The sequence below is a fragment of the Colobus angolensis genome, unplaced genomic scaffold (assembly GCF_000951035.1).
Source record: "Colobus angolensis palliatus isolate OR3802 unplaced genomic scaffold, Cang.pa_1.0 Scaffold33, whole genome shotgun sequence".
Lineage (NCBI taxonomy): Eukaryota > Metazoa > Chordata > Mammalia > Primates > Cercopithecidae > Colobus > Colobus angolensis.
The window spans coordinates 9762570-9776161 of record NW_012116599.1 but is presented as its reverse complement, the minus strand read 5'-3'; the positions used below and the strand labels follow the sequence as shown (position 1 = coordinate 9776161).

At 42.3% G+C, this 13592-nt stretch overlaps 1 protein-coding gene across 1 annotated transcript in view; it reads left to right on the top strand.

Moving 5' to 3' along the window:
- The window catches only part of SP110 (SP110 nuclear body protein), a 45770-nt gene that overhangs the window by 6019 nt on the left and 26159 nt on the right, over nt 1–13592 (top strand). Inside the window, 7 exon segments of the mRNA XM_011951977.1 lie at nt 2138–2285; nt 3940–4108; nt 6017–6283; nt 6614–6697; nt 7491–7574; nt 9039–9116; nt 11001–11069. Of these exon segments, the coding sequence (XP_011807367.1) occupies nt 2138–2285; nt 3940–4108; nt 6017–6283; nt 6614–6697; nt 7491–7574; nt 9039–9116; nt 11001–11069 (899 nt within the window).

Genomic DNA, 13592 nt, shown 5'->3' with positions numbered 1-13592 from the left:
TTAGTAGAGACAGGGTTTCACCATGTTGGCCAGGCTGGTCTCGAACTCCTGACCTCAGGTGATCCTCCCACCTCGACCTCCCAAAATGCTGGGATTACAGGCATGAGCTACCATGCCTAGCCTTCATTTATACTTTCTACCAGCTAGTTAACATGCTTATCGTATATTCATTGCACGTTTGGCTTATTCTTTTATCACTCTTTGTTCATGTATTTCGCTTTTTTATTTTCTAGTTGGATGTTTGTCTTTTGCTTATTCGTTTGCAAAATCTCTTTACATAATAAAAATCTGAACAGTCATATATGAGATATAGTGTCTTGCATAGAGAGAAACAGGATTTTAGAGTCAGACAAGCTCTGCTTTGCCACTGAATACCTTGTGTGACTTACTAAACCTCTCTGTGCCTCTCTTTCATCTTTGAGACTCATGACAGATGAAGAATGAGGAAGCTCCAGACTTCCTGTTCTGAGCGCTGCTGTATAATGAATTGTTCTAAAAGGAGCCCCCAAGACCCGTTCCTCTTCTTAGTATATGTTTATTCTGACTTTCTCTGACTTTGCACTGATCTTTGCACTATCTCCTTCCCCTAGGCATATTGTGGATAGTAGATTTCTCTCCTATCTGTTCTCTATCTTCCAAGACTTCTTCACCACCACACATTCTCAATGGCATCTTTTCTTGTTTTCCAGTGCTATTGCAGATTATTCTTTTCATGAGTAATTTTTTCTGCCAAGTTAAAAAAATTGGGGAATGAGGAGAAAGAGACTATGGTGCTTAATCCGCCACTGGGATTAAATCCCTGGAAACAGTTGTTAATTACAATTTAGTTTTCTGTTCAACACAAAATGAAGTTGGAAAAATGGAGTCCATGTTTGTTCTGTTTGTTAAAAACCCTCAAGTTGGTTGAATGTTTTGTTAGTGCTTTTCCTTTTCTTGACAATTTGTCAAGAATGTCGTTTATAAATTTTCTTCCCATTATAACTTATTGATATCTCCTCATGGTCCATAAATGGCCAATCTTTAATAAATGCTGCACGGGCATGGGAAAAGACACATGTCTGAGATTTGAAATGGTGGCACTGAACGTGTCAGTTAAGTCACTTTTACTAAGTATGCCTTTCTCAGCCCTTATGCTTTTATTTATGCTTGGCCCATTTGTGTTGAAGATTGGGAGTGGTTTATTAAAGTTTCTAAATATTATCAGGTTTCCAGCCGGACTCTACCCATTTTAGGGTGGTCCCTGTTGCATGAGCATTGCTAGTGAATGGCTTCAGCTGCAGCCCAGGTCATCTTGTTTAACCCAGATCAGTGTGGCCATAGAACACATAGTTAGGACTCTAAGCCTGGAATCAGGATTTGCTCCCAGCTCTTTCACTCTCGGGTTGTGCAACCCTGGGGCAAGTTATTAAACCTTTCTATGTCTCAGTGTCCTCAACAGTGTAAACAGGTGCAGTCACAGGAGCCATGTCACAAGAGTTTTATGAAGATCAAGTAAGTTACCGCGTTTGAAACCCTTAGAACAAAGTCTGGCACACAGGAAACACTCTATAAATATTAGCTACTTTTAATATCTTCCTTATGTTTACCTGCAGCGCCTTGGGATTCTGTCATTATGTTTTCAGTCACTCTCAGCCTCCATTGTTGCTGGGAATTGTCATTGTTTCCTATACCCATGAGCCTTTTAGGCAGACATTGCTTTGCAGGTACTAAGGATGCCTTTGGGACCAGAATGCCTACCTTTAGATCTGCCCATTTAATGCAGAGAGAAGCTCCCCGCATTCCTCAAGGTCTTTACTTCTATTTTTTTTTTTTTATTTTTTTTAGATGGAGTCTCGCTCTGTCACCCAGGCTGGAGTGCAGTGGCACAATCTTGGCTCACTGCAACCGCTACCTCCCGGATTCAAGCGATTCTCCTGCATCAGCCTCCCAAGTAGCTGGGACTACAGGCACACGCCACCACTCCCAGTTAATTTTTGTATTTTTAGTAGAGACAGGCTTCACCATGTTGGCCAGGATGGTCTCGATCTCTTGATCTCAGGTGATCCGCCCACCTCAGCCTCCCAAAGTGCTGGGATTACAGGCATGAGCCACCACGCCCAGCCTTTGCTTCTATTTTTTATCATGCCTCTTTCCATAGGATGTTCACCATGACAAGAGCCATGGAAGAGGCTCTTTTTCAGCACTTCATGCACCAGAAGCTGGGGATCGCCTATGCCATACACAAGCCATTTCCCTTCTTCGAAGGCCTCCTAGACAACTCCATCATCACGAAGACAATGTACATGGTGAGTCATGTTGAACCCTTCCATGGCAGCCCAGCCCCCACCAAGTATGCCTGATTATTAAGGTCTCAAACCACAAACCACCAGGGCTTCCAGAGTTTGGAAGGCCCAGCCCAGGCATGTTCATTATCACAGAAGGTGGGGGTGGTTAGGAGAGAGGATGTCGTAGGGGCTATATTGGTTTCCAGGGTGTCATTGCTGTAACAATGACTACAAACTAGGTAGCTTAAAACAACAGAAATATACTCTCTCAGTTGTGGAGGCCAGAAGTCCAAAATCAAGGTGTTGACAGGGTTGATTCCTTCTAGAGGCCCTGAGGAGAATCCGATCCCTGCCTGTCTCCTAGCTTCTGGTGGCTGCTGGAAATCCTTGGTGTTCCTTGCCTTGTAGACGCATCACTCTAATCTGTTTTCATCTCTACATCACCTCTCTTTTGAGTCTTCAACCTAATCTTCTGAGGACACTTGGATTTAGGGTCACCCTAATCAAAGATGATTTTATTTCAAAATCCTTAACTTAATTACAACTGCAAAGACACTTTTTCCAAGTAAGTTCGCATCCACAGATTCTGGATGGATATATCTTGGCTGAGAGGGGCACCATTCAACTCACTGCAGGCATCATTCCAATTTATAACAACTCATATTGCTCACAGTGCATTCTGATGTGAGACAGGCAGGCACTGGAAGATATGCTATGTGGACAAAGTAGACCTATTTTTTATACAATTTTGGTTTTTAAAAGCATTTATTGAGCCCTAGACTTGGGGAAGTGCCAGCAATCTTCCCTAGTCTCAGTCTGGTTGGCCCCAACTTCCTCTTCAGATCACAGCCCAGAGAGCGCTCCTCAGAGATACCTCCTTGGCCCACTCATCTCATTAAGACCCCTTAGTTATTGAGTTCCATAGCAATCTATGCTTTCCCTCCATAACACTACCCTCAATTGTAAATGGGTATTTGTGTTTATTAATGCTCATCTTCTCCACCTGACGGTGCCTACCCCGCCCCCCAAATATAGGCAGCTCCATGTTGGTCTTGTTCAGTGCTGTATACCCAAAGACTCACTGACTGAGCCTAGTAGATGTTCAATAAGTATTTGCAGTCAGTTCTCTCTTGCCATATTTCTCCTTTTGTCCATCCTCTGAGCAAGGAAAATTCTCAGGGAGACTTCTCTGTGGCTGGAATCTATTTGGGTCATTTCAAGTTTGAGAGGCACAGAGAGAGACTGAGCAGAGGCTAACAAGCAACCAGCAGAATTGCCCCTGTGACCATCACTAGAACCATTGCTGAAGTATCCTGCCCAGAGCCTTAAAGAATCAATTATATAGTAGCATCCTTTAACTCCACTTTCCTTCCTTCAAATTTCTGTCTCGTCTCAAATGTGCCTGAAAGTTGGATTCAGAATATAGACTTACCTTAAGAAAGCTAAATTATTTATTTTTGTTGATAGTCATCCAAATATGTGTAAAGTTTCAAAAATAAGCATGGTAAAATTGTGACCACTCTACCTTAGAGAATGTGACTATGACTATATATTTTATGTTAAATTTCTTCTTAAAAGAGTAACGTAGCTTTCTTAAAACTTAGAAAACCATAAATGTATAACTTCCCATTCGATTTTATAGTCATTTATAAAAACCTTCACTCCATTTTTTAAGGAATCTCTGGAAGCCTGTAGAAATTTGGTGCCTGTATCCAGAGTGGTGCACAACATTCTCACCCAGCTGGAGAGGACTTTTAGCCTGTCTCTTCTGGTGACATTGTTCAGTCAAATTAACCTGCATGAATATCCCAATCTGGTGACGATTTACAGAAGCTTCAAACGTGGTAATGAGATTTCGCAAGTCCTTTTTGCATTTAAAAAGTTGCTATGGTAAAAGTCGGGGTTTACTTCTAGCCCCGTGGAATATGCATATTAATCCCCCGCTTTCTCTCTGGGGAGGAATGGATCATATTCTCTCATTGGTACAGCTGCAGGAGCAACCCCTTACTAAAGCTGATTCCAGCTCTCTAAAATGAATTTCTAGAGGACATAAACATTTCCTACGTGTGCTATGAATTTGGACAAAATCATAGAATTTGGCATACTGGACAATCTATAGGGAATGCATAAAGTGACAGAAGTGCAAAGTTACAGAGATCAGGTCTAGTGGAAGGACAAGGAGAGTCAGGGAGGAAGAAAAATGAGGAAGGATGGATAATACTAAGTATCTTTTTATGGTGCATTATCGCAAACACTTTGATTATCTCACGTCATCTTTAAAACAACCCTTTGAAGTCATTTTTATCCCCATTTGACTGACAGAGAAATTAAAGCCCAGAGGTAATTTTCCCACAATTACTTGTCAGTTAAGAAGCAGAGCAAGAGTCCTACTTGGGTCTCCCAATACCAGGGCCCAAGATTTTAACCACTAGTCCAGACAGGGACAGCTGGAAGGCAGATTGTAAAGCTAGAGAAGGGAAGAAAAGTAGCTACAGAGAAAAGGAGGGAACCGCAGATGTAGCCGCAGAAAGAGAGGGTCTGAGAAAGAATGGAGCATGAAGTATATGAAGAAAAGAGATTGGACAAATAAAGGAGCAGGAAAAAGAACAGTGGCAGAGCTGGGAAGAAAGCAGCCAGGGAAAAAGAGCAGTCAGTAAAGTAATTTTAGGTTGGAAGTAAAACACTGGCCAAATCATATGTTCACTTACCTCAGAACAACAAGCAAAGGACCACCAGCTCACATTGGACTGTGATATTTTCATCAGTGGAATCACCATTGTTGACAGTTCCTCCTTTGCTCTCTGACACTTCACTATCAAAAGGCTTCCCCCTAAAGGGGGAGATGATTTCTTGAGCTAAAGGGATAGTGAAAGGGGCAAGTCCACCTCCAGGTAGGGCCCACTGTCCTGGCAGTATACGGACAGCATTAGGAGAGGTATGGCCTTAAAGGCTGTGCTAAGAACACCTGAAAGCCATGGAGACCCACACACTGATGTGCCCCTAACCTGGCTGAGCCTCAGTCATCTTCCAGGATCTTAAACTTGATGATTTTGTTCTGGATCCCTTTCCAAAATTTGAAGTTCCTTTCCTTTCTCCATTCACTGGTTGAGACCATTTTACTTGTGAAATAAATTATGGAGAAGAATCTTAAGAGAAACCCAGCACTAGCCATGCAAGGGAATAGCAGGTGGAAAGCCAAGGGTCTGGGGTATCGTGGATGGGAAAGAAAGCTGGGTGTGACCAGATCACAGGGTTCAATAGAAGCCACAGAAGCTGACTCTGCAGAAATGAGCAGAAACCAGAATATAAATGTCCTAATACACCCTGCTGAGGAATTTTTGTTTTCTCTTATTTGCTTTGGGGAAGTGTGATCTGTTTATTTATTAAAACAGAGACCTCTTTTAAAACTATAGCATGTTCATTATTGACTAAATTATATGACACCAAGATTAAAGAAAATTAAATCCCTGGGTACAAACCCAAACTCAACTTTTCTGTATGAAACTATTTTGGTATTAGATCGGGGCTTAGATGCAGTTATTGTGGCACTCAATGCCCAAACCAGATAAATAAAATAGAAGGGGGCCACAAATGGATAATGATGACAGTGAATCAGTTCTCTGCACCTGGGGGATGAACAATGAATAACTCCATGGCCCCATCCTATTGGAAGGCATGTATTAAGAAATCCCCTTCCCCCAAGTAATTCTGAGTCTCCAGGGTACTGATGTATGTCCCTTCACCAATCCCAGTTGGTGCTTCCTATGAACAGCAGAGTGGAGACACACCAATCCTAATTGAAGCCCCAACTGGCCTAGCAGAAGGAAGCTCCCTCCATACTCCACTGGCGCTGCCCCCACCACAACCCCCTCAACCAAGCTCTTCACCCTGTGTGCCAAGAGTTAGTGAGCCTGGAACATCCTCGCAGCAAAGCGATGAGATCCTGTGTGAGTCGCCCAGCCCATCTGACCCTGTCCTGCCTCTCCCTGGACTCATCCAGGAAGGAAGAAGCACTCCAGGTGAGAAGCAGATCCCATCCAACACCTGTATATCCTCAGTCTAAGGTGCCTGTGCCATGTTGCCTCCAATCCCAGCGTCTTGACTTTTATTGTCCTAGTTCTTCTCTTGCACCCACCTTGCCCGTACACGACCCTTTTCAAGAGGGACTATGAGCACTGCTGGGGAGTGGGTAAGACCTAGAGTCTAGAACACCTGCTTCCCACACGTGGGACATTCCAACCCACTGCCCTTGTGCCTTGTGCTCTATCTGTTCCAGGCACTTTTAACATTCACTCTCCTCCCTGACATCCAGTCCCTGTAATCTATAATAATTTCCTTTCCTCCTTCAGTGACCAATGATGAGTTAACATCCAAAATGAATGAGGAAGAAGACTCAGAAGAGATGCCCAGCCTCCTCACTAGCACTGTGCCAGGTAATACCAACTGGGGCTGATACAGCTTAGCTCAAGGTGGCTGTGAAGGGAGAACATGCATCTGCCAACCAAGAGGCTATGGTGGGAACCATGGGAAAAGGAACTGGGCGTGACAAAGGAAAAGAAACAGAAGGGGCCAATTCACCAATGCAGTAATGCAAAACAAACCAACAACCAAAACACCATTCTGAATTGACAAGTAACCTGTGTAACATTCACACTAGTGACCCTTAGCTGATTCCTCACCCCCACCTGATTATGGAGGCCTTTGAATTTCAACATTCTTCATTTTTATATGGTTTGGATTCTAAAAGCAATGATCAAAATTACTAGAAAATATGATAAAATGTCTACAGGTATGCTAGACCTGATATTTAGCTTCTAAAATTGTATCACTTGCCCTCCCCAAACCATTGTCATAATGGAGTTTGATTACATTAAATATAAGAATGGTATGATATTGGGCATTGTCAAAAATGATATCATGGATCCCGAGCTCTCCAGCACTGAGAAGAGGGCTCCTCTTCGATCCAAATAATATTTCATCCACTCCTCTAATACCTACCATCCGAAAAGGTTAACATAATCAGGAAGCTAACAGCAATGGAAGAACAAGTGGCTAATTGAGAGTGAATGGTTGCTTACTTTCCCACTCCATCCCATCCTTCCCCAGGCCTTGGTTGCTCAGTTACCCTGTCATTTTTACTTGTTGGAATAGAGCGTTCTCTTTCCTCCTCATTCTGGTCCCTGCTTGCTGCTCCTGAGATCTGAAACTTTTTCTTCCTCCGTTCAGTGGCCAGTGACAACCTGATCCCCCACATAAAAGATAAAGAAGACCCCCAAGAGATGCCCCACTCTCCCTTGGGCTCTATGCCAGGTAATCTTGGTTTAGTCAACCTAAAAGCTTGCCTTTGTTTCTGTGTCTACCGAGAGGAAAGGCCATTCAGATCTTCTAGGGAGGGGGCTCTCCTCCCACCTCTCAACAGCAATCTTGGCCCAGCTTCCAGTTCACCCAGCACTGGGGAGCTTGAACAGGCAGGAGATCTGACCTGTGAATGGATACAGAGTCCCTGGGGGAGGGCAAAGGAGGCAAGTCTGGAAAAGGTAGATTTGGATAGGGCCACAGATGATGACAGACAGAGCCCCACCAGTACCTGTAGGCTTGGACTCCAAATGCCACAAAACACCTGAAAGGGAAATATTCACCTGCCACAAGGGATTGTGGCAGGAACCCCAGGGGAAAGCACAGGGAACTGAGTCAGGCTGGACTGTTTGACGGAGCCACTCTTCTGAGACCACTTCAATAAAGTAGTGCTCAAAACTGCTCTGTCAAAATGCAAAGCAAATGAATAAAAACACTATGTGGCCCTAATAGTGAACTGGTGCAGTAGACATGGATGGTCCTCCTTCCAAGCCCCAACCTAATGGTGGGGAATCTTCACTTTCAACCCTGGTCATTTCTATATCATTTGGAGTTTAAGAGTTATATTACTAATATAATTTGAAAGGTAATAAATTATTCCAAAGGTCTAATGACTGCTTGCCACCTGCCTCAGTCACCTATTCCTACGCAGGCCAGCATTGGAGACCAATCTCATAGCAGTGTGTAAAGAAAAAGGTGACAGCTTTATGTGAGATGGGCCTTTATTTGTAATGGCTTCAAGTCCTCTGTCTTTCTTTGTGCAGCAAAAACTAGCAGAGCTTTATATATCTTTGCTGTTAACAGGTGCTAGCAAGCACAAGCTTGCTCCTGCTTTCTTCAAACAATCCTTGTATACAGAAATATATAAGGCACTGAGCCTTCTTTGCTATTTCTCCAAGTAAAATAACCACAGATAGAGCAGTTAAAGAATATCCATACATAGACATCAAAGCAATAAGATGTATTTTTCATACAGCAAAGACATTCCCCTCCATTGTGGACATCAGATTTCAATGTCACCACTTTCTGCTCTCAGCTTCATTCCTTGAGCAAGGGCTGCTGGGAGCAGCAACTATGTGACTAGAGTCATGATACCCAGCACAGTTTATTTCTGCAATTTCCATTCATTGTACCCTCTTCACTCACTTCTCTTCCATCCATAAGATAATCTCTCTAAAAGGATCAGACTGAGCCTCTGCTGTGGGGCAGTTGTGCCCTAGTTCCCTGTGATGGTCACACAGGTAACAATAACCACAAGCTAGTAAAAATCAAGACAGAGCCAGGGAATTCTTAGGGCTAGCAGATTCCCAGCCCTGGGCTGCATGTACTTTCTACTTTTCTAGTTCTTCCATTGACTTCCCTCAGCACTTTCTCTTCACTGGATCTGAGCTCTGAAGTGACTTATATTTCTTTTGTCAGAGATAAGAGATGATTCTCCAGAACCAAATGACCTAGAAAAGCCCCAGGAAGTGTCCAACACACCTTCAAACAAGAAAGGTAAGGAAAGCATTTCTCCTGTAGCGGTCAGAAGGGTGAATTCAGAGTTGCTTTCTGTTTTTCTGACTGTGTCTTGTCAAGAGCATCACTATGTGACCACAGTCCTGATGCCACACACAGTTTGTTTCTGCTATTTCCATTCACTGCATCTTCCAGAAAGGCCTTTATGCAAATTATCAGGAAATCAGAAGGCATTTGGGGATATTGAAATATGCCATTGGAATTGCCTTTTCTGAAAAAAAATCAATCTCCTATATTCACAACTTCTTAGAGTGTTAATTGCACTTCCGTCTTTAACTGAAAGTTGGTTCCCCAGAGAGGAACCCACTTCCTCTTAAGACATGGCTGGGCATTCTCTGCCATCCGTCACTCACACCTCATGGTGAGAGGCAGGTTAGATGTCCATCCTTTGCTGCCTACTGACCCCATCCAGCCCCTTCCCCCCTGATCCTCTCCTTTGAGGCTTAACCATTCAATTAAAATGTTTGCTCACTCATCATCAATATCATCCAATAATTTCCCCAATAATCCTTTGAAAGGCTGTTTTTCTGTCATTTCAAGTTGCAGCATCATCCTAGATGCCTTCAGGGTACACATGGATAACAGACAACTCTGTTATCCAATACTCTGGACCCTCAAATCCTTCATCTTCTCATTTTCCATGACTTTTTCCTCCACCAATTCTTGGCCTCCCATACCCAAAGGCAACCTATAGACCCTATCATCATTCAAACCTGGCTCGATTTCCCAACAGTTAATTCCAGAATTCCTTTTTTGATACCTATCCTTGAGCTTTTCTCCTTCCGTAGCTATCATTCAACCTCTGATCACTCTTTTTCCCAGCCCAATTCTAACAAACAAACAAAAAAAAGAATCAAAAATATGTTTTTCTGTTCTTATTTATTTATTGTTTCCTCTGAAGTTGTCCTTCAACCTCATTTGGATCACCAGTCCACTGGCCTTTCCTCCTTCCAAGCCATCTGCTTTTCTTTGCTGCCCAGCTTTTTAACATTGACACTAATTCACAGTCCAAGAGTCATCATTTCAGTAATCTATTGCCATTATTCTGCCTTTCCTCTCTGCCTTTTCCTGGAACTCTCTGGCAAGTCTTGGAAGACCCTACTTACCTACTTCCTGTACACTGCATCTGAAAGCCAGCAGCGCTGGAGAGAGTTCCACAGCAGGGCAGAGTACACTCACTGGTCTTCATGGTTCCAGCACAAATCATCTCTCCTTACTGTGTGACAATGCTACTTCCTGCAATAATCCTTTCAAACCTCAAGCTCTATTTTTCAAACCTCTGACCCCCTCACCTCCTGCTTTTTGCTCAATCAATGACTTTCCCTCCTGCACCATAAGCAGATATCAGATGAGAATCCCCTTATTTGTGCTGCTAGCCCTACAAACCCTAACTGTATCTGTCTTCCTCCTCTCTGAGTTCCCTCCTTCTCTTCTAAGACAATCCTTCCACCTCATCTTCTAGTATCCATGATCCCTTCTCTCTCAAGTATTCCTTACAGCAGTATCTCTCACACAAGAATCTGCATTCAGACAATAATTACATGTATCATAGCTCATTTAAAAATGCTTTTTCTTGATTCTCATCTCACTTCAACTACTTCCATAGCTCTCTCCTTCATTTCACAACCAAACTTCTAGAAGTGAGTTACCTAAACTCCCTGTCTCCATTTCTTCATTTCTCCTTTTCCTCTGTCATTTTAGAGTCCATCTTCCCCTATTATTCCCTGAAGTAGCATCACCTAAGGTCACCAGTGACCTCCTAGCAATGTGGTTGGAAGGCCAAAAGTAAAAGCTGAATATCACTGACATATAAGATTGGGAGATCAATGTTTGTAACTATAAAACATTATCCTTTCTTTTTAGGAAAGAAAAGAAAAAGATGTGTCTGGTCAACTCCAAAAAAGAGACATAAGAAAAAAAACCTCCCAAGAGGTAAGATGAGAGTGCAAGAGAAAGCTGGAGGCTGGAAACAGCTCATGCAGGGCTTACAGGTCAAGCTGTGGAGGGTTGAATTTTATTCTAAATGCAATGGGAAGCCATTGAAGAGATTTAGTCAGTGAAGTGACACAATCCAAGCTCAATTTTGCTACAGTGTAAAGAATGAGTTGGAGCTGGGAAAGAATGGAGACAGGACAGCCATTTTGGGGCAGATGCCATGAGAGATCTTAGTGGCTTGGATTCAGATCTGACAGTGGAGATGCAGAAAAGAGTGCCAAGTCAAGATCAGTTTTGCAGGTATTGTTGACAGGATTTGACATATTAGCTACAGATGAGAAAGAGAGAAAAATCAAGGCCCATTCTTCAGTTTCTGGCTTAAATGAGTAAGTGCTAATTCCCATTGCTGAGGGAAGATGTAAATATATTGGGGGGATAACTGTTAGAGTTCAATTTTTAACCTGTTCCTTTAGAGGTTTCTGCTGGCCATCTACGCAGCTGTGCATAGATGCGTGTTTTGTCAAGAACTGTAAAGGGTCTGAGATGTTACTCCACTTGCATTGGTATATCCATATATATATATATATGAGTGCTGCAGGAACCTATATATATGAGTGCTGCAGGAACACAAGGTATTTGGGTCAGGGAAAATAATTCTTTACTGATATTCACAACCAGCTCATCAGCCAGAGCAACACTGCAGTGTCTGTCTCCCATACACAAACCAAAAGGCAATGCTAAAAGAGCCAATGGAATCTTTCTATTCAAAATAGACTATAACTCATATATAAGGGATGTAGAAATGATGGATTTTCTGTTTAGATACATGAGAGGGACAGCCATCATCCTCTCCTCCTGAAAGGAGAAGAAAAAGCTTTGCTGCTTTGAGATAAAATGGAAAAGATCCTGATTCCCAAGGTCCCCATCCTAACCTTTGGAATTTAAGTGCATCTTTCCAAAGGCCAGAGAAACTCCAGGTGTTGCTGACTTTTACGACCTAAAGATGTCTCCAAGTTCTGGGCTTTATCCCTTGTGATATATAGATGTGTAGGGAAAGACCACTCCAGTTTTCCTGGTACTTTAGGATTTAACCTAGGAAGCTAGTCCTGGGTGAACCCATTTGGATATCTCAGGAAATAAGAGAAGTTTTGTTATCCCTTTAGATCAGAGCAATTAACTAGAAAAAGAGCTATAGCTCTAATTCTCATGGTATGTGAAGAGTACAATGTTTCTGGGGAAGTGAAAGCAAGTATCTCCTATATTTATATTGTATATATTTCCATGTCTCGGGGGCTAGGGCTTTTTACAGGAACACTGAGAAATCAGGAAGTTATATTCCCCACAATTTGGCACTCATTGAAAAAGTCTGGTCCATATATATATATGAGTATATATACATATTTTTATATATATTTACATATATATATCTGGACCAGATATGTATATAAATATAAATATATATATATTTTTATATATAAGTTATCAGTAAAATAAAGGTATTCTGATCTATGGGAGAAGAAAAGAGAACCACAGACCTAGCCCTGCTCTCAGAAGTCCCAGTGGAAGAGGAATCTAGCAAGGCAGACTGAGGGAATGAGACCAGTGAAGACAGAGGAGCACCAAGAAAGAACATATTAGCAAACCAAGAGGGAATGGCTGACTATACTGAGAGACTAAGATAAATTCAGAGAAGAGGGCCTTGAGTTTGGTCAGAAAGAATCACTGGAAAATTTAAGAAAAATTTTGGTGATGGAGGCAGGAGCCAGTTGTATGGGGAGGATAATGAATGGGAGGTGATAACGTATGTAGACAACTCTAGCTATAAAGGGAAACAAAGCAATAGATGGCAACCTAAGCCAGTGGCTTAAAGCTCCTTTTCCCTGACTTAGTTTACCCTTAGTATGATCCCAGTGTCCAAAATCACAGGGCTGGTGTCCTTTTAAGATAATTTAAAGAAATGATTCCATTCTATGAAAAGTAAGTGACCTTCCTGGGCAGGAAGGAGAAACAAACTGCTTTCTCCCCCATTCTACTTATTAGTCAATGCCCTGTCACCATGTTGTGTGTGTTCTCTATGGGCCTCCTTAGTTTAGTGTAAACTAGTCAGGTTATTCAACTCACACTCCTGAGCTTTGTCAAACACTCTCACAATTACCACCTTTACACTGACGGCTCCCAAGTCTACATCTTCAACTCAGGCTTGTCTTCAAGAAACACATAGCCAGCTGCACACACTGGGCATCTTTGTTTGCAAGTCTCCCATTGACACTACAGTCTCAATATACCTGAAATTAAATTCATCTTCTTCACCAAAAACCTAGTCTTCTAAGTACCATTCAGACATTTATTCAACAAATATGCAGTGAGCACTAACTGTGTATGCCCATTCTGAAAGCTGAAGACAGTTTTTATTTTAAAGAGAGAAAGCAAGAAAGTGAGCAAAAAAGAAAGGGGAAAGTTCATACAGCTTATACATCCTGGCTGGGGGAGAGAAAGAATGTCAACTAGAAAGCACATAAA